The sequence below is a fragment of the Lotus japonicus genome, chromosome 5 (assembly GCF_012489685.1).
Source record: "Lotus japonicus ecotype B-129 chromosome 5, LjGifu_v1.2".
In the NCBI taxonomy this organism is placed as follows: Eukaryota; Viridiplantae; Streptophyta; class Magnoliopsida; order Fabales; family Fabaceae; genus Lotus; species Lotus japonicus.
Window position 1 is genome coordinate 60,567,075 of NC_080045.1, and position 22,676 is coordinate 60,589,750.

The following is a 22,676-nucleotide window of genomic DNA, read 5'->3' on the forward strand; positions in this document are numbered from 1 at the left end:
TTTAGTTGAATCTGCAGACACATTCAATCACTTTAACTTAAAAAAAAAAAAAACTTGATGATACTTCAACTACAACAATAGTTGTACTAATTGGAAATTTCTGTGTTGCAAGCAATATATGAATGAAAAAATACCAACTTTGATGAGACTTTGACCACACCAACTAATCATGAATTAATTAACTAATGATCCTATTTTGAAATTATACTAACCTAACCAAAAAAGATACTAGTAATATTTTAACCTTTCACTGACAGAGAATGGAGTATCTCACCTCATCAGACTCATGGGCCCCACTGAGATGCTGACATGTTCATGCAGTAAAAATGGGTAAGCCAATAGTAATAAGAAATTTTTTCACTGTGACAAAACTCAGATAGTGAGTGACCTGAGAACAAGATGAAATCAAACAAGAACAAGTAAATAAGTGCCGACATCCATCAAACACCCTGTAAAAACATAAACACAAGTTTGAATCGCAGGAAAATATTTGTTCGAAACAACCATTTCTAAAATGGGCGGCGACATCCGACAAAAATAAAATACTTATAAAATCAGACAGACAAGACTTTTCTTTTGATTTCCTCGAAACATTCATTCATTCAAAGAACAAAACCATGCTTACAAAATTCCAAAATAAAAATAAAAAAACCGCCATCTCTGTGGGATCACCATGCTCCTTTTTCTCTCTCTTCTTTTTCTTTTTCTGATGTGAAGCTTCTTCTTTTTTCTTCTTCCATCACATTACAACAGACAAAGGCAACAATTTTTGACCCTTCAATCCAACCAACGCTCTGATTGATTCACTGGAATGGACTTCTGGGACTCCTTGTACTGTTTTCTTGCCTAGTGTCAAGCAGAGGAGTGATAGTCTTCATGGCAGCAGCAAAGCGCGTGTACCAAGTTTGGAAAGGAAGTAATGTAAAGTTCACTTCTTTCCCACTTCTTCTATGTGTTTCTAGCTTTTTATGCTTGATATGCTATCTGGGTATGCTCTTAATTTCTGGGTTTGTGATTTATTTGCGTTGTGCTGATGGGTTGGAATCTCTGAGGTAGGTTTGGTTGCTAAATGTGGGCTGAAGTGGGAAATTTTGTAACTTGGAGTGTGATTTTTATGAATTATATAAACTGGGTGTGTGTTGAATATGGAACTAGTTGTGGGGTGAGGTTATGAGTTTCTTTTTGGAAATTTCACAACTTTGAATAAGCAGTGTTTTTCACTTTTCTACTGAGCTGTGTAGTTTTATCTTTGAGCAATACTTTAAATTTGTGTCTTCTTAACTTCTTGGAAGTGTTAGGCTCTGTTGAATTGCATTGTCTTATGAAAAATTTAAGGTATGGAGATGTGGAATTTGAGACTTTTTTCTCTAGTTTTGCTTAACCTTTTGCTCGAGGTGTGACTGTGACTTTAGATTTGGGTGAAAGGAAGGTAGAATTGAGCAGTGTAGCGAGTTTGAGCTTTTATCAATAATGAATTTTTGTATCTTTGGATGAATGTTTTCATACAAAACAAAAAAATCATGTCTGATAGTTAGGAATAGGATTGCAGTCACTGGGTAGCTCCACTTTTTACTTATGTTATCGATGTTTGTTGAAAAAAATACATTCATGGCAGATATGGTGAGGTTATTCTTTGCTTTGAATCGAGCTGTCATGGGGGATTTTCATATTCTCTTGGTGAAATGACTCCTGAATAGATTTCAAATAGATTATTTAGTGAGATATGATGTAGTTTAGGTATTGGTTAGATTATATAATAGGCTTAACATGGGATGGAACACTTGAGCAGCATAAGGTATGGCACTTGAATGACTCAACTATTATTGAATATTTTCATTTTGTTTTTAAGTAACTTTCGAAAAGTACAGTTTACATTATCAAAAGTTGTTAAACCTGAAAAATGTTACCATAGGTCACCATCACACTTCATTTGGGAATGTCATTTCTTCCTAAGTTCATCCTTATACCCCACATAATGTATATATTGGGGGCTTATCAAGTGAAAAAAGCTAATTTTGACCATACAAATTTACATGGATAGTTACAATTAGCCTCCTCTCATACTCTCAACTAATACAATCCCCATATATACACATACACATATATAAGAATATAAGTATGTGTGTGTATACATGTGGCCGTGTCCCAGTGACTTATATTTTAGACATTACGTGTGTTGAGTTGTCAGTGTCGGTGTCATGTCCGTTTTCCGAGCTTCATAGGCTGAAGCTGATGTCCCCCCACTCCCACCACTGCTGCAAAAATTAATTTCAACCTTTGGTAAATGCATACTCATATGAAGTAGTAATCTGCATTAGCAGCTGAATGCAGTGATACTTACGAGAGATGGATGTGTCTGTTAATGTTAGGCAGTATACTTGGTTGGATGATCGATTTTACATATTGACTGCAACTGAAATCTTCTTTTTAATTATTCGAATCTTCAGCTAAAAAGAGGTTGTCTGACAAGTGACAAACAATGGATGATTATTTGTTTCATGATGTGTTTTGGTCTCTCATGTTGTTTTACCTCATTGGCACAGAACTGGATGAGAAATTGAGAACCCAAATAGATAATAACCTTTGAAGTCTGAATCATATAAGGCATGATATGATTATGTACACATGCACCAAATGATAGTTGGGCAGTTGAAGCTTATATAGAAACAGAGGCATGTTGGCAAGAGTATGCTAAAATAAGCTGATATTAATTAAGGGTAATCAATGTTGGATTTGTCCTATCATGCATTGGAGCTTTTCTCTTTATATGCCTTAAAGGTTTCAGAAGGAGCAAGGTGTGTGAACTGTGAAGTTTTACAGCACTCTGCTTCAGTGTATTAGTTCTTTGGTGTATTGTAGAGAAATGCCTTATTTTCAAGGTTGTCTGTCTCTCTCCATTTACAACTATTATAGGACAGCATTGTATTTGTGATATCTCTATCGGTGCTTGATTAGCGGCGCCTGTATTTTCATGGGTGTTTGTCTCTCCATTTACAATTGTTGTATTACATGATTGTGTTTGTGATCTTTCTTCTGGTGCTTGGCTAATGGCTTCTTCAAATGATTTTATATCATTTGTATGTGATGATATTGGACTGCTTTATTAGTTTACGACATTGGGGTTTTGTTTTAGGTAGGAGGATTCATTATCCTCCATCAGCTGTACTTTTTCTCCGTTTGTTGTTGTAAAATTTCATGTGCACATACACTGAATATTTAAATGGGAATTTTGTATATTTTTCAGCTTTGTTTCCAATCTATAGTATTGTAAAATTGTGTAGTTTCTCATGAACAAGTTTCTTCTGTCCATCATTAACTCTGACTTCCCACTTATCTGTAAAATCTTCTGCAGAAATTCATATGTGGAGGGAGGTTGGTATTTGGGCCTGATGCTAGGTCCCTGCTTATCACCTTGTTGCTGATTTTGGTTCCAGTTATCATCTTTTGTGTATGTGTAGCAAGGCATCTTCGGCATGAATTTTCTTCAGATTATTCAGGATATGCTATTTTAGTAGTGGCAATTCTGTTTACTATTCTTGTAAGTTATGCTTAACATTTCTTGTAGTATTTGATGATTTTATCGTTCATTTGTGTTGTTGGGGCCTGGTTTGTCTGTTAGCTCCATAGTCTAAACTTAAAAATAAGTTATCATGTGTCGGAGATGAAAAAGAACATGATTTCTCCTGTTCAGGTATCATAATACATTGCATCCATCTTCCTACAAAATTTAACTCTCTCACTGTCATAGCGAGCAATTCAAGATGTATCCATTTACTATTAGTATTTTTTATCCTGATACTTTTCAAATTTATTGAAGTAAGGTTGGGAGCTATTTGGTGATAACATTTTGTTATAGAGATACTGATATTCTCCAATCTTCTTTAGATGACATGACACAATATAATCCTATAGTCTGTGTTTCTAGGTCCTGTTGCTTCTCTTTCTTACTTCCTCTCGTGATCCGGGTATCATTCCAAGAAATTTACATCCACCAGAAGAAGAGTTCCGTTATGATTCTTCTGCTGATGCTGGGGGAGCACGACAAACACCTAGCCTTCAGTTCCCTCGAACAAAAGAAGTGATTGTCAATGGTCTTGTTGTAAAGGTGAAATACTGTGACACTTGTATGCTGTATCGTCCTCCTCGTTGCTCACATTGCTCCATTTGCGACAACTGTGTTGAGCGTTTCGATCACCACTGCCCTTGGGTGGGCCAATGCATTGGACTGGTATAATAGTTGACAGCCATGATACATGCTTGCTTCTTCATTGTTTTTCTTTGGCTGTTACTTGTTTGCTTTGATCTTATTTGTTTTTGTGCTGTTGTAATGTGCAGAGAAACTACCGTTACTTCTTTCTGTTTGTTTCTTCAGCAACTATTTTGTGCATCTATGTCTTTTCCTTCTCAGCTTTTTACATCAAGGTTCTGATGGATAATAATGACAGTACCGTGTGGAAGGCGATAAGAAAATCTCCTGCATCTGTGATACTAATGGCTTATTCTTTCATCTCTCTGTGGTTTGTTGGTGGACTAACTGGTTTTCATTTATACCTTATAGGCACAAATCAGGTTAGCCAATTTCTTTTTACATTTCTGTTTTATATCTTGTTTCAGTGTTTATAATAGCTCATTGGTCAGTGTACATTGGACTTGTTAGTAACTATGTGAATCAACAAAGTTTGATGGAGTGATCTTTGTGGAATTAATTCCAAACAGCGTTATTTTAACATATACTGAGTGGTGTCTTGAGTTGCCTTGTCACAATTTAGTGTTTGCTAGATGTGTTGTAGGGATAAAAACTGTTCCATATTTGTATTCATATAGCTTGTGACAGAAGTTTGTTATTCTGGAAATTGATTCTCTAGACTTCTTGCTTTATACATGGATATCATCATCATCTAGTTTAGTGCCCCTTGTCTTGCAGACAACCTATGAAAACTTCCGGTACAGAGCTGATGGCAGGATCAATGTTTTCAACCGAGGTTGTTTAAATAATTTTCTTGAAGTGTTCTGCACAAAAGTAAAGCCCTCAAGGAACAAATTCAGGGCTTTTGTCCAAGAGGAGGTACAAAGGCCAATGGCTCCGGTCAATGACCGGCAGCGTGTTTCAGATGACTTGGGTGGAGATCGCCGTCCTAAGGTTGAAGATGATCTAGATATTGGTGAAGACCTATTGAAGATATCGCAGCGTAGGAATATCGAAGAACTCGATGAGGACATTCGGAGCAGAGGGAGCAACGGACAGCCCCATAATACATCTGAACCTGACTCAATTTTGTCGTCAGATCGTCGAGCTCAAACAATTCGATCCGATAATAGGCACTCAAGTTGGGAAAGGAGGAGTGCAAGCTGGGAAATTGATCAAGATGTTCTTGCCAATTCAAATGTCACTGAAAGCAGAAACTATGTTACATCAAAGGAAATGCGCCAATGAGGAGTCTGGTTTGTCTTTATGATATTTTCATGGCACCAAATATTTGTGATGTGAGATTACGTGGATGCTAAAGATGGTAAAGGAAGCGTTCCTTGATCAGATTTTGCCATTATTCAAAAGGGAGTTGAATTAGTTGGGAAATTTTGGCATAAAAACTTAGCTTGCCTTTTATGGTGATCCTAGTTCATTGAGAGGTCATATAAATTTGTGTTTGTAATTGTTTAAGGGACGAAGTGTCTTGGTTTTTCTGTTTTTGTAAGCAGTCATATATGTGGATCTCATGTTGGCTATATTCTTTATGTAAATAACCAATTATGATACTGAAATAGCTTCTCTACATGTATTGCATTTTAGTGTGTTCGGGTACAACTTGATTGCCATTTAAACAGGAAGAATTTTATCCACTTTTGTCTTGAAATGAGTGCTAACATCTTTTACACCAATACTAACGGATATCCAAGCATAAGCCCCTGTAAAAACAGGGTTATCCTGACTATTAATGCGTTAATCTTTATTTATTTTTATTTTTCTAGTGTCTCAGTAATAATACTACTATGTGTGCAATAAACCCTTAAATGTTATGAATATTTGGATGCCCATCAGAGTTAGGAGTCCATGGGCCAGGCCCACATGTATACTTGTTCAACACTCTCAACACTCTAAACCTAATAGTATAAATACAAGGGAGTCTGCACCTAGCAGAGCATCTCCATCATACTATTTCTCTATCTCTTGTTCCTCTATTCCCCTCTCTTATTTACTTGCTTACTCTTTATTCATAACATGTTATCAGCACGATAGTCTCTCCATAAAATTCTCAATTCCTAAGAGTAAGTACCACATCCATGTGGAAGATTATAATTTTATAATTTTTTTCTTCTTCTTTCTTCTTCTTCTTTTTCGAATCATTTATCTATGAGTCAAAAGTACTATAGTAATAAGCATGAATCATGAAGATTCATAGCCTTACAGTCCAGAAGCACTGTAATAATAAGGAATCATGAAGATTCATAGCCTACAATCCAGAAGCATTGTAGTTGAAATATTTTGAATGAATCTTCACTACGTGTCTAGAAGTACCGTAGTAATAAATATGAATCCTGAAGATTCATAGTCTTACAGTCCAGAAGCACTGTAATTAAATTATTTTGAAAGAATCATGAAGATTCATCGCATTACAGTCCAGAAGCACTGTAATAAAGAATCATGAAGATTCATGGCCTACGTGTCTAGAAGCACATAGTGCAATTTTCAAAATATGAATCCTGAAGATTCATAACCTACGAGTCCGGAAGTACCATAGTTGATTTTTAAAATATGAATCCGGAAGATTCATAGCTATGAGTACAAAAGTACCATTATAAATTTTGTATGAATCATGAAGATTCATAACCTACGAGTCGAGAAGTACCGTAGTGCAATTTTTTTAAAATTTGATTCCTGAAGATTCATATCCTACGAGTCCATAAGAATTGTATTGAGATATATTCTCTTTGAGCTATGAGTTCAGGAGTACCATAGCTTGAATACACAAAAAAAAAGTTCATGAAGAACTAGAAACTAATATGGATACTTGAATGTAAGAGAGAAATTGCTCTGCATCTCTTTACATATCATCTTCATTCCTTCCTTGATGTGTATGGAGTATTATTGAATCTTGCCACTAAAGTGGAAGAAATAAAGAAAGGTCATGAGATACATCAAGAAGAGATCAAGAAAAGAATCATAAAATATACTATATTTAAATCTTTTATTTTGAATTGATCTCTTTAATTTTGTTACTTTTAAAACAGTTCTATGATGACGAGATTTTAAATATATATATATATATATATATATATATATATATATATATATATTTAAAACTATCAATTATTAAAGTCGTTTCTTTTCTAGATTTTTTTTAATATGTGGATATCTTTTTATTATACTCATTGATTCATAAAGGAATATATTCTCAATTTACGTTTATAATGAGTGCTTGATTTTAAAACTAGATACTACGGAAAAAATTTATATGATATCAATTGATTTTGAATAAAACTAGGATCGAAGGGTAATTGTAGAAACATTTGTATGTGGATGTACTATTTTATTTAGTACATAAATCTTTATTAAATCTTAAAGGATTTTTTTTAATGTGTAAATATTTATGAGATCATGAAGAGAGTATATTTAGGAATAATTCTATGAGTTTGTTATAAAATTATTTTCGTTATTTATGACAAACAAATTTATTTACATGTATTTGAACTTCCTTTTTGTATGATAAAAGAATATTTAAACAAACTTAGTTGTTTGAAATAAACAAAAGAAGACCTTATAGTCTTTTGTCAATACATTATAGTTCCTGAAGAACTATATCGTTATCATTGATCAAGTTGATTGAAAGATATGTATCTATCATGTAAGCTACAGAAGTAGCAATATTAAGGAAGGATTGAGATATTCCCTGAAGTGAATATTTCAACAAACATGACAAAAGTTATGATCATTTAGATCAACGCATGGTTAAATGTCCCTGAAGGACATCCAATGGCATATATGGTATTGTTTCATGAAATGAAACTTTTGTGGTTGCTCTCTAGAAGAAGTCTATGAAATTTCAAAGCAATATTTTAAAATGGATCATTGACACTCTTGAATAGATCCATAGATCAATAATATTATATTTTTGCAAGAAACAACCCAAATGCGGTTGGAATCATAGAAGTGATATTTGAATCAATGGTTGATGTGACCATGATAATGACTCCTTATATGGGATGTCTGCCTGACACAATGTGATGGTCAGTCGACGTGTCCTATTGGCACAGTGATGAAGCAAATTGCAGTGCAATTGCTAATAGCTTGCTGAGGGGGAGCATAATAATGTGTTTGTGACTCACACTTAGGGGGAGAATGTTGAGAATTAAAGTGTGAGTTACAGTCTCACATTGGCGCGTGATCTCATGCCTTCTACTCCCCTTATCACCCCCTAAATTGATATCAAAGTATACAAATATAAAGAGCATATATAAACATTGTTGCTAGATATTGCTTGGATCGGTAGTAATCCAGAGATGTCAAACCTATTGAGTTTTTCCATGCGATGGATATGAGTTAAAGGAAATTATGAGATGCAATACTCATCTTGTGACACAACTGTCATGTACACAAATTCCTTATTAATTTGAAAGTCTTGAAGGACTTTATTTTTATCTAATTGATGTAACGATAAACTATGGGTTGAAAATATCAAAATCCTTAAAGGATTTAAAACGTCAGAAAATTTTACTTCAAACATTGAAGTATTATTTTGAATGAGAAAGTTCTATATATGGAACAAAGTGAATGTGATTGGCATGACCGGTTAGACCATCCCGAGTCTTATGATGCGAAAGTATATGAATTCATATGAGCACTCATCGAAGAACCTGAAGATTCTTCAATATAATGAATTCTTATATCTTGTTCTCATGACCAATTAATAATTGGTAAAATATGGGTTTGAATCCCACATACTCTTGAGTATATTAGATGCGATACATGTGCACGTATTCACTCTTTTTATGAGTCATTTAAGTATTTCATAAATTTATCGATGCATCGACTAAATGACCAAATATATGTCATCAACTCTCAATATTGATAGAGTGAAAATTCCAACCTTGATCAAGTTGGTAAATGACATGATTTTGAATATCTAGTTGCACATGTTCGTATTCAAATGATCTAGCTAATTTGTTTAATTAAACGCCTCATATTTATGGCTAGATAATTACATATGAGAACAAATAGCCTTATTTATGGACATGTGATTTTGCAATTAGCAACATTGACACGCATCAAGCCAACAATTCATTAGAATTCTCCCCATTGTAATTGGTTCATGGTCAGGAACCTAATATCTCTCAACTAAGAATTCTCAATGTGCGTTATATATTTTCAATTGCTCCACCACAACGCACTAAGGTGATACCACAAGGAAAGTTGAGATTATGTAATCAATTTGAGCCATTACCGATAGATATTTCATATCTTACTTGTTGTTTCTCAACATTAGGGGGAGATGAAATTAAGCAGCTCTGAAAATTTGTAAAGAATGCATATGTATACTCGCACTATGAACCAGAAGTTCAAAAGATGCATTCTCTGACCGAAAAGGAATTATTAAATTCCTTATATGCTGCAAATACCCTTCTCTAACTTAATATCCCAGTTGGAAAATTTATTATTAGACTAAGGCATGCCTAAAACTTGGTTCAAAAAGATAGATCCTAGAGAAGGATGATGGTCTTGTTGAGGAGGCAAACTATCTTGAAAAGTGTAGAGACTACAAAAATATTTATTCCTCATGAAGAGGTTCAGGTACCTGTAATTATTTATTTAAGAGATCTCATATGATTATGTCTCTACAAGTTAAAACAAGGAACCAAGAACATGAAGAATTGTCGGCATGATGAAGTAGCGCTCAATATTAGAAATATGTGCGAGAATCTTGAACCCGAAAATGAATGGGTATGATTGGCCATAAATAGAAAGAAGCAATTCATTTGCTGAATTTAAGGGTCGTTGGACCTCATGCCTATACCCTAAAGGTATAAAGATGATAAGGCTTAAAGAGTCTTTGTAGTAAAATGAAATAATGTTGTCATATTTAAGACACATGTGACAATCGTGGTGGATACTTGGAGTTACAACTTATTTGTATAGCTCACTTGAGATTGATATCTCTATAAAACTCCTTGAAGATTGTAAGATGCCTAAAGCACACAATTCATGTTCTCAACAATGAACAAATTACTAGATTGAAGCAATCTAGATGATTATTTGCTTAAGGACGGTCACAAAATGACCCAACCAACTCATGCATATTTATGATGAGATGTGAGATTGCTTATGTCATAATTAATGTCAATGACAATGATTTATTGAGACTCTAGAAGAGCTCATAAAAGCTGTAGATTTGCTAAAGAAAGAATTTGAGATAAAAGAGTTGAGAATGAAACTTTTGTCTAGCCTCATCAATTGAGTATCTAAAGGATGAGGTATTTATGTACCAAAGGACTTATATTGCAAAGGTACTAAAAGGATTCTATATGGACAAATCATGTCCACTGTGTACTCTATTGATTTTAAGGTCATTAAATGTAAATAAAGATCCTTTTAGACCTTGAGAAAAGAATGAAGAATTACTTGATCCTGAAGTACCATATCTTAGTGCTATCAAAGCATTATTGTATCTTGCTAGTCATACTCGACTTGATATATCATTTGCTATTAACTTATTAGCAAGATATAGTTCTTCACCTACACAAAGACATTTGAATGAAAAACAAGTGTTTTGTTATCTTAAAGGCACATTAGATATGAGTTTATTTTTTCCCTTTATGTCCAAGCTTAATCTAATTGGTTATGCCGATGCTGGATATTTGTCTAAATATCTCAAACAGGTTACTTGTTTACATGTGGAGGAACAACCATTTCATGGAGATCTGTGAAAGAAACTATGATAGCCACCTCAGCTAACCTTGCAGGAATATTAGCATTACATGAGGCAAGACGAGAATACGTTTGGCTGAGATTCGTGATTCAATGCGTACTTGATATTGGTGATTTGTCCTCTTGAAAGATGCCGCCAACAACTATATATGAAGATAATACTACATGCACTACTCAATCAAAAGAAGGATACATCATGGGAGATGGACAAAGCAAATATCACCGGAGCTTTTCTTCACTCATGATCTACAAAATAATGGTGACATAGACATCCAACAAATTCGCTCAAGTGATAATTTGGCAGACTTATTTACGAAGACTCTTCCAACTACAACATATGAAAAGCTTGTGCAGAATGTGGGAGTTCGTCGGCTTAAAGATTTCAATTAAAATGCATTGTACTCTTTTTTCCTTAACCATGTTTTTTCCCATTGGGTTTTTCATGGTAGGGTTTTTAATGAGGCAATGTACAAAGACGAACTATAGAACGATGTACTCTTTTTCCTTCACTAGGTTTTTATCCCACACTGGGTTTTTCCTAGTAAGGTTTTAATGAGGCACATTCTTAAGGGATGGTCATCCAAGGGGGAGTGTTATGAATATTTGGATGCCCATCAGAGTTAGGAGTCCATGGGCCAGGCCCACATGTATACTTGTTCAACACTCTAAACCTAATAGTATAAATACAAGGGAGTCTGCACCTAGCAGAGCATCTCCATCATACTATTTCTCTATCTCTTGTTCCTCTATTCCCCTCTCTTATTTACTTGCTTACTCTTTATTCATAACATTAAAGATTAAATTGAACATTTTGGTTACATATTTTGAGACATCGGAAAATATATTTTGAGGATAAATTAAAAGAATAAAAACTACTATTTAATTAGGTATGTTTATATTTTGTAATATTCTCATATTATTTTGTCTAAGACGTGTATCTTTCACATGAGACAATGGCCATGAGGTGGTCCTTACAGCTTGCTATTGATTTGGGTTTCCGACGGATTTCTTTGGAGACAGATTGCCTTGCAATTGTTTAACCACTGGCATGCAAAGGAGGATGGCCGATCGTATTTGAGTTCCATTATTAATGATTGTCGTTTATTGAGTCATGCTTTTGATTTAGTTTCTGTTATGTTTGTTCGCCGTACGGGCAATACTGTTGCAGATTTTTTGGCTAAGAACGCGGAAGCTTATACCGATACAGTATGAGTGGAAGAGGTCCCTTTAGCCGCCGCACCGCTTATTGATGCTGATGTAATGAACCTTTTGCCGACTGGCCTTTAATATTTTGGCAGTTGATTTTCAAAAGAAACATGAGACAATTATGTTTAAGTTCGGAACATTTATATTCTGCTGGAGCTGGCTCTCCAAGCGGGTTTTTATTTTTCATCCACGAGACTCAACTTAGAACTTTGCTTAAAAAAAGTACTAGCTGAATCATTCAGCCGTTGCTTAACCCATACTTTCACTAATATGCAATTTACGATTTTGATCTTCTTCACACTTGTGCGGTTTTGTTTTCAGACTCTATTGGCTTTTCAATTTTCATCTATTTTTCAACATAATTTGTTTGTTTTTTATTTTGATGTGATTTTCTAAGAAATGAAAAGATTGAATACTAAGTATGCAATGAATCAAATTATGATTCAAATTTAGTGAACGAACTATTTATGGACATGAGTGGTTATTGCTCTACTTAGCAACCTGGTGCCACCAAGATTTTGAATGTAATTCACCAATTCTAGAACTGCAATCGAGTTTGTTATAATTAACCTGATGAATGTATTTGATGAGAAAGTTAAACAGTTTTAGACCAAAATGGTTATAGTCAAAGTTCAATCTTAACTTTGTCATAAATTTAAGCATGATTTGATCTCCATTCCATGCATCACAATAGCTGTAAATTCCTATAAACAAGGTCATCAAACCCAAAATAGAGTTCCAATCACTATAAAAGAACCCAAATCATACAATGTCACACACTCTCTCCCACCCCATCAAGGATCCATTAATCAAATAAACAAAAACTCCAAAACTCATCATTTTCCAACAACACAAAAATGAAATCCTTATCATCATCATCACTCTGTTCCTTGTTGTTCTTCACCCTCTGCATAACTCTCATTGCTCAAACCGCAAATGCCAAACATGCCTTGATGGGGCAGGTTTGCGGCCAGGCATTGCAGGAAAAGGTGGCCTGCATGAGCATTCTGAGGTCAGACCCAAGAATCTTGCACGCCAAGAACTACCGTCAATTTGCGGAGCTGGTTCTGCAACTGGGTCTGAAGAAAGCCATTGCAGGACAGAATTTTCTCAAGGGAATTGCAGCAGTGAACAAGTCTCCAGCGATTGTGCAGTGTGCCAACTTTGACTATGATGGTGTTGTTGGATCGTTCAAGAGTGCCATTGGGGAGTTGGAGAGTGATGCCCAGACAGCGAGTTATGATGCCAAGGTTGCTGGTGATGGACCTGATACATGTGAGAGAGGTTTGGCTGCTGAGCATATTGTGAATCCTGCTATTTCTGGGCTTAACAGGGAGATATTGTTGTTGTCTAACATTGCTTTTATAGCTACTGACAAACTTGATTGATTGGGTTTTGTGGGATTGTAATGGGAAATGTATATTGGGGTGGTGGGATTGGGTTATCTTTGGTGTCAAGGGTGGAGGTGTGTACCTCTTTTTTTGAAAGGAAACCAAATATATTGATTAAATGCTATCGGAACAACCTTGTGCTTAATAAAATCCTATTTATTTATTTGTTCTGGTAAATGTTTAATGGTTTTTTTTTTCCTTAAAATAAAATTTGGCATGAAAGCATCATACTAAGCAAGATGGAAAGGTAACACATAAAAGACCTAAAAGTTGCCTTAGATCCTTATTGTCATCTCAATGTATCAAATCAATCTCATGGTTTTGACCCGATGCTAATTCGCGTCGCTTACTCAAAGCGTTAAAATTTGAAATAATTTGGTTTAATTGTAGTGTTGGTTTGGTTGATGATTGGAGTCGTTACTCGCCATATTAACTTTGTTAGGCTGATGCTAAATTGGAATGAATCAAACTTAGGTAGTTGGTCATGGTTGAGCGTTGGCCTGGCTGACATGATTGTTAATCAAGAGTTTAAAATATAATGAAGCAAAAATTGTGTTACTTGCTTGATGCATGACATGGTTTTTAAATGGAACGATGGTGTGTGTTTGAGTGAGAACGTCTTCTTTGTATGCCTTTTTTTTTAGTGATGGTACTTTGAATATAGTTCATGTGTAACAGTGTAAGAGGATCAAAGAAGAATGTAAATGAATTTGGGTCAGATTTGGTTTGGGTCTCTTCTATTTTTTTTTTTTTTGGGTCAATGTCTCTTCTATTTAATATGAACAAATTGACTAGATTGGGTTCAGCATTGAATTAGTGGAGGAGGGTTGAAAATTTGGGCCAGGCCCAAATCATTAGTGTATCAAAGTCAACTCATTGACTAGCTAGATTGGGTTCACTATTTCAAAAAAATTGAAAAAAAAAACATGTGAAAAGAAAAATACCCTTATATGACACTATATATATATTTGAGAATAATGCCAAGAGAGGGAGTTGTCACCTCTAATCCAAAGTCTATGGAGCCAAGGAATGTCTTGAAGCTTCCCAACGAGACAAAGACAATTCAGATCAGAGTGAGTGAGAACTTGGTTTTGTCATACCTCAATCCCCTTGTTCAAGTTGAGCTAGGAATCTCCTTTTTGCATTATAAAAAAAAAGTATCTCATTTTGCATTAAAGGTTTTCTAAATCTCAATTCTCATTATCATTCAATATGTATTAAGGTTGTGATTAATTGGACGAGAATTGATTTTAGTTTACCAATAGTTACATTTTAGATTGCTTTTCCTTCAAAATGGATTGTTGAATTTGACTAATTGATGTAGTTTATAAATTTCTTGAAATAAATAGAATTTTATGGATGGATATGTGAGTTAAGATGATGACCAAATATTTTTTGCTAAAGGATATGCATGACTGTTTTGCATTAAATATTTAAATGGTGATGATAATTAATATATTAAGATTTTTACTTGATTTTCCTTTTGCAGATTGTGTTGATAAAAGTAAAATTATAAAATATAACAGGTGATAACTATTATCAGAGCCAAAGTGTGACAATTTGATTTTAATTTCTTGATTTGCCCTAAATTTTATAGTTTACATTCCACATTCAAAAGGTGATAATGTCATGAGAAAAAATAACTGTTGCTTGTAGAAATCATGAGACAAACAAACAAATCTTATACATCATTTTCTAATGATAATTTCATTGAACATAAAGTTCAAAGCATGTTCACGTCACGTCAAATGAGATATTGCACATCATGTTCAATACTTATCCTTTTACTCATCATCAATCTGGAACGTACCTTTTTTTTTTTTGTTAATAAATGTACTTGTTTTATTTCATTAGAGCAAATTGTTACCAACTTAAGTTTAATTTGATGATGACCTCACGTTAATGTGACTTATTTGGTCCCCACTTAATTGCAACTTTGGTCCCTGACATTTATAAAAGCCACGATTTTGGTCCTTCACCTAATTTAATTACAAAAATCGTCCCTCACCTAACACTCTGTGAACAAAGTTGGTCCGACCGTCAATTTTTTAACGGAAGAAGCTTATGTGGTGTTTGAAAACTTAGGTGGAAGTGCCACTGGAGAGAGGGAGGCACATGCCTCTACATCTCAGAGGAAAAAACAACAAAAAAACTCAGAGGAATAGCACACAACCTCAATCCCAGCGTTCCAACAACTAGGCCTCCCAACAGCAAAGCTTCACTATGAGATAAAAAAAACAGCCGAGAGGAGAGGAAAAATCGATTATGACGCCAGTGGCACTTCCACATAAGCTTTCAGACGCCACGTAAGCTTCTTCCGTTAAAAAATTGACGGTTGGACCAACGTTGTTCACGAAGTGTTAGGTGAGGGACGATTTTTGTAATTAAATTAGATGAGGGACCAAAATCGTGGCTTTTGTAAATGTCAGGGACCAAAGTTGCAATTAAGCCTATCCATAAAGAAGAAATAAAAGGAATGAAAAAGAAATAAACAAATATGGCATATACCCACTAAATATGGCCCTGCTAGATCCAAACACTTGTGAACCTAAACCCTAGCTAGCTACTTGGTTGCTTACCCAAAATGGTAGGTAAACTAGCGATCACCACGCCCAAACTCAAAAGCCACGAAAGTGCTCTACTCCACGTTATAGGAAAAACTTACACGGAAAAAAAAAACGTAAAGAAGAAATTTTGTGTGTGATGATTACATTTACATTTATTGATATTTTTTCATGCACATTATTAATTCCAACCAAAAACCTTCTTAAGTATACAACTAATCCACTTATAAAACCTAACAATTAATCTTATAGTGACTTCGCGCTTTTTTTTTGAAGAAAGAGAGTTAGAGATACTAGTAGGAGTCTCTTCCAAACAGAATCGAAGTAAGAAATTTCATTTTAAATTAAGTAATTAACAACTTAATTACCACCTCTACGTACAAAAGAAAATGAAAATGTAGCAAAATGCAAATAAAAATCGGTCTAATCCTTAAAACATAATAAAAATAAGAAAAAATCAAATCGAGAGTGGTTTGGTTTTAAGAGAATTATAAAATAGAAACTTTATGTTGGATATCATAAAAATCTCATTTATTTTTGAGTTTTTTTTTATCTGCTAAAAAATGCTCTTAAATAAATGACAATAAATATGTTTTGGTTTGTATTCAAACTACTACAAATCTTGTGGCTGGTTTTGTCTCACTGGTTGTGGGATTGGATTATTCAATTCCTTTCCCCAGCCCCTAGTTACTAGCATTTTGATCTGTTCATTCTTTATCTTTGTAATTATTTTGTTCCTTTTGGGTTAGAGTACCCCTAGTACTCTCATTCAATACATTTTGCATATCCAAAAAAATAAAAAAGACTACTACGTGTACGTGTTAATTACTTTTTTTATTTATCGGAAAAAAAGATTACGTAGTACTAGACAACTAGTACAACATCTTAATTACCAACCCGTTAAATAATGAGAAGTAAAAGGCATAAATTAAAGAAAATAAACGTAGTTCTATTCCGTCTCATTTTTAATGAGATAATTACGTAGTTTGAGAGGGGAGAATGAAAGTGATGTTTGCGTTTGTACTTCCCGCGAGACGTAAACCTTAATCTCACGTAATCTCATACTGAATAGTATAATTGTAATATGTTTTCTTTGGTCAGTCCATTAATTAATTAGAATGATCGATTTTACTACCTACAAAAAGAAAACACGAAGATATTTTCATAGCATGTTTAATTTTCCTTATTTAATCTATTATTATTATTCTAGTCGATCGCTTTATGTTACATCCATGGGCTGTTGGGTGGTACCTTGTAATTTATGCATTGAACTTCTAGTTGGAGAAATGTTTTTTATGCACTTCTTAGTGCATATTGACTAATCACTTTATGTACTCTAATTACACTCTACCGCAAATTGTCGTAAATTGAACCACTCGTGTTAAGTATAGAAATATAATATAATATAAAACTAGCGTTTTTACCCCGTGCGTTGCACGGCGAATATTAATCTCATTATTTAGGTATGTATTAATGAATTAAAATAAGAAAAAAAATAAGCATTCTACCAAACAAAATCACAATCAGTATCACACAACTTGCAAAATTTTACATAAACTTCATATATATTTAATTCTAAATATTTTTAAAATTATGAAAAATATACTTAAATTAGATGAAAAATTGTTCCCGAGAGTTAGAAAAAGTGGTAAAAATTAAGGGTTGGATGAGAATGTAGAGTGAGCAAAAATTATTGGTTTTTACATGAATTATTTTTCACGTAAATTGTTTTTCCCCGTGTAAGTTTTTTACCATGTGATCAAAACATGATAAAAAGTTTTAAAATCTGACTGAAAATTTGGCCCCAGTTGCTATTATTTAGCACTCATTTTACTTTGTCAACACAAATCACAATTTTTAAAAAATGAAATGCATTAACTTAAATTGAATATTGAATCCTTAATCTATGAGATGGTTCTATAAATTATATTTATTTCTTAAAAAAATAAAAGAATCCCAATTAATTATTATGAATGAATTCACAAATGATTTAGAGTGAAAAAAGCGTATTTTGTGTCTAAGTAAAATAATTTAAAATCCAAGTGATAAGTGTTTGCAACTTCAATCTTGAACAAATATGTTTTGTCAATCAAATTCAAGATTTCCGTGTGAATCGTGAGAGGATAAGAACCCTGAAATATTGAACAGATATATTATTTTCGTTGGTTTTATCTATATATGCAATTGCAGTTGAATGATATGCCATTTAACTTGAATTCATACATAAGTTTCAAGTAAATCTGAACATGACTTGTTCAGCAGTGCAGACGCCTCCTGATCACATAACACAAAGGTAGTTGTGTCTTTTGAATCCATAACCCTTAGTTGAATTCTAAACTTGTGAGTTGGAGAAACAACGTGACGATTACATGGCTCACAAAAATACATGTCATCGGCAGGATACACCTTCTTGCTACACTTGCACGCAGGATAATGTCATACCATACCATCTGCAATATACTTAACAGTACCAAGTACAACACAATGTTTTCTGAAAAAAAAAAATGCATTAATCAATAACTGTAACATATGTTATTAGGACAGACATAATTAATATTGCGGAATTATGAAGTGAACAATATACTTCAGCAAGATCTTTGAGTTGCTCGATGGTTTTCCCATCACTCTTTTTCAGAAAATCTTCTTCAAGGGATATTTTCTTTGAAGATTCTTGAAGCGGACTAATAACTTGTGCTGCAGGATCATTTGACTCCATAAATCTAGGAATTAGGCGTACATATGATTAATTCAAATAACTCTATCATAATAAGGGTGAAAATAAATACACAATTTTTGTGATAAATATTTCAGAATATAATGCATATATCAAAGTCTTCCTAACAGTAGCATGAATCTTGCAGCCCTGTCATTTTAAAAATAAAGAAATTAAGCAATTTATGAATGCATTGGAAAAATTAATTAAAAAAGTTTAAATCCAAAAAAAAATGGTATACCTTGTCATCCATAAGTATCATGTCCATTGAAAAGGGTAGCTTAGAGCCATATAAGCTCGGACTAAGCCATATATGACTGACTTTGGCAACAATTGTCCATGTTTCTTTAGAGGCATCCACCTTGGACAGATCGTCGATTCTTGAAGCCATCAATAAAAAAGTTACTTTGAAATATGCAAGGAATGATGGAAAATGGTGGGAATGATGGATGGGAAATGTTTCATAAGGGGGTATATATAATCTGAAATTAGGGTTCACACTCTGATTTTATTCCCTATGGTATTTCAGTAATAAAAGGAGCGGTCAAATTATTCACAGGAAATCAGCGTGTTATATTGGAAAAGTCGAGTCTTTTTGAAAATAATTTCCATCATATATTTTGCAAAGTCACGGGCCAATCCATCAATTATTCGTAAAAAATTAAAAAGATTCTTTAGCAGATGGCCTCCAATGTTAATTTCTTATAAAATTAAAAAGTCAAGCATTGATAATGTACGCATGGAATTGTGGGATTATGATTGAAAAAACGTGGATTTATGGTTTGAAAAAAGTCAAGCAGAAAAAGCGTGGAGTTATGTTTTGAAAAAATCAAGCATTTATGATTGAAAAAAGAGGAATTATGATGGGAGAAAGTCAAGCAGAAAAACGTTCAAGCATGGACGTAAAAAGTCAAGGTATTTAAAATTTAGATATCTGATTGCCAAAAGAATAGTAATTCTATGATTGGATTGGTTAATTCCAAGTCTGAATATTTTTTGTGTATCAATCTGTTTTTTTGTGTATCGTCATTTAATAGGTGTTAATTTAATAGGTGACAAATTAGAGAGAAATTGATGTTGTCAATTAATGTGCGAGAGTCTCTCTGGCGGTGACACTTGTCAGCCAGAGAGATTGGTGTGAGGAAAGTCATTCTTAGAGTGTCATGTGTTATAATTTTTTGGATAACGATTTTCTTTTATAAAGTATATAGATTAATTACTTACCTAACAATTTAAGTTTATGGGATTCTTGATATGCTTCAGAATTACTATGGTTAAATGGTATAGAGGTCGATTACTCTCGCTTCCAATTCTCTTGTAATAAAAAAAAAAGTAATGTTAAATTTAAGCACATATGTTGAAGTGAACTTATGCATTATTTCCACTTCATACTTGAGTAGACCGGCTTGATGTGACATCCTTAATTATATCTCACCAATAAAACCATTTCATGTCATTTAAAAACCGTCGATTGTGATTGGAATGCATATGCATTTTTCATTGACCTGAGAAATTATTGTTTTGTGGAATAGAGAGACGAAACAAATAATCTATCTTAATCACCCACTTGTTATGTTAAGTATTCACCAATGGCATGTAGTGTGCTATGGTTTACCAACCAATACAAATCATGTATTTGATGTCTCTTTACCAATAAAATTGTGTTATAACAAAAACATATGAATATGAACTTATACTCTTATAGGGTAGTTTTAAAATTACACAACACAACGTATTATTTATTAATAGGACATAGAATTAGACATTAAACCGGACAGAGGATTCTGATCCCTTGAGGAATAGAATAGACAATCATATTTTGGTCAATAATAGACAATCATTTAAATAAGGTTGTGGTTGTATAGTTTCTAGCAGACAACGTTTGTATTTCTAGCAACAGCTTTTGTATTTTTAGCAACAGCTTTTGTAAAGCAAACTGGCTTCTACTCCTTTCTGCGGATTATTAGAAAGTTAACATCAAATTCGACTGAGAATTTGGACTAAAATAACTTTAAAGTTAAAACCTAGATGCTTTTTTGTCTTCAATTACCTCTAAACTAAGCTTCAAACTTAGATGCTACTTTGTACCTAACATTCTTATCTACCCTACTATTTTATCATACCCTAACTTTCCATTGTCTCCCCTATTTTCAAATACTTTATTCACAAGAATAATAACAATAACAAATAATAGTTATAACCCAATTCAAATCTATATACTTTAGAAAAGAGGAAGGTTGTGAGCTCCACCTCCATGACTTGGCACTCCAAGAATTACTCTAAACCACCCCCCTCTTTGCAGGACAAGTGCCACCTTCTGATTCTTTTGGACCAAAATAGTATAAGCCCATATTAATTTCAGTTTTTTTTATGGAGGCCCATTAATCAAAGTCATTTGAATGATAATTTAGTTTTAATTGTTTTAGAACCCCTAATTAATTTCATTCAAAAAAATTCGAATTATTGGTTGTCATGGAAAAGGAAATTTATTTTTTGAAAATATAATAATTAGTTTTGGAAAATATTAATCAACAGTGTTAATAAATGACTCCATTCTGCAAATTTCTTTTTGCATTCAATCCATTATACTCATCGATCCATTTTCAAAAAAGTCAAGGAATTTGATGTGTGTTAATTCTCATGAGCAATTCACGGACAGGGTCAGCAATACTAGAGGGGAAGTAACGTAAATAATGTGATTAATACTTGAAAGAAATTAATATGATAACACAATTAATGGTTTAAATCAGATTTTCCTTTAATAGCTCATCAGAATGAGCGTGTTTCTTATTAACATTGATTACGCACTGTATAGTCAACAACTGGACTATTACAAAAAGAATCAGAATTCGCTGCTAGACAAATACCATCCGTGCGTTGCTTTTTTTTTTCTTCCTTTTTTAGGTTGAATATACCAATAACCCTAATTCCCAAATTACTATATAAATCACCAAATGGCATTCTTCAACTTCATCTTTTTTCCCACCAACTATTAGCTTTGAAATATACTTTGTTCTAATGGCAATCAACGATCTCGCCACCATCGATGCATCAAAAGAGAATTGGTCTATTGTAGCTAAGGTGAACTGTTTGTGGCTTAACACTAGCTTATATGGATCCAAGCTTCCATTTTCCATGGACATGATTCTTATGGATGAAAAGGTAAATCACTTTTTCACATAAACATCATGTTTGACGTTCTTTTGCTTAAACTATAAATCGCTTATGTTCTCCTTTTATTGAATTTCAGGGTTGTAAGATTCATGCTTCGGTTAGGAAGACTCTGATATACCGATTCCAATCTTTGCTAAGTGAAGAACGTGTATATCAGATTTCTATTATTGCTCCTGGAATGGGAGAAAATTACTCCATGCGTGTTTTATTAAATAGGCAAAAAGGCTGTGACAGTTTTAAAAGCATAAGAACTGTAAAGGGTGTTGTTTATCCCACATTCCGCAATGCATGCGAAGCGATGGGATTAATGGAGGATGACCGGGAGTATGTTGATGGAATTTCGATTGCAAGTGAACTTGGTTCCGGATCTCAGCTACGGAAATTATTTACAAGAATGCTTATGACAAACTTGATTTCCAGGCCACAAGAAGTTTGGAGAAAGTCTTGGACTCTTTTAAGTGATGGGATTTTATATGAAAGAAGAAAATCACTCAACATTCTAGGTATTTCATCAATATTAATTTTTTGGCCATAATTAGTAATATTTTCTTTTTTATCCGTTAAGAATTTAGTATGCATTTATTTTTTGACATGTATAATTGTCCACGTCTATTACTATTTCTTTCCATATGTTAATTGAACCAAACAGTATTTACCGTATTTAAAAAATTATGCAGCAACCTAAGAGATGTACTATCATAAATTTTTGG

The 22,676-nt window shown here is 33.6% G+C and overlaps 2 protein-coding genes across 2 annotated transcripts; both read left to right on the forward strand.

The window, feature by feature from the left end:
* The first annotated feature begins 622 nt into the window (after window positions 1-622).
* LOC130721425 (protein S-acyltransferase 8-like) lies at window positions 623-5,782 on the forward strand. The gene is made up of 5 exons (XM_057572227.1): window positions 623-921; window positions 3,353-3,538; window positions 3,926-4,228; window positions 4,336-4,569; window positions 4,925-5,782. Exons 1-5 carry the CDS (start codon window positions 877-879, stop codon window positions 5,432-5,434), a joined length of 1,278 nt encoding a protein of 425 aa, XP_057428210.1. The 5' UTR covers window positions 623-876; the 3' UTR covers window positions 5,435-5,782.
* Window positions 5,783-12,884: 7,102 nt separating this feature from the next.
* Window positions 12,885-13,657, forward strand: LOC130720535 (uncharacterized). The gene has a single exon (XM_057571186.1). It carries the CDS (start codon window positions 12,982-12,984, stop codon window positions 13,510-13,512), a length of 531 nt encoding a protein of 176 aa, XP_057427169.1. The 5' UTR covers window positions 12,885-12,981; the 3' UTR covers window positions 13,513-13,657.
* Window positions 13,658-22,676: the final 9,019 nt, after the last annotated feature.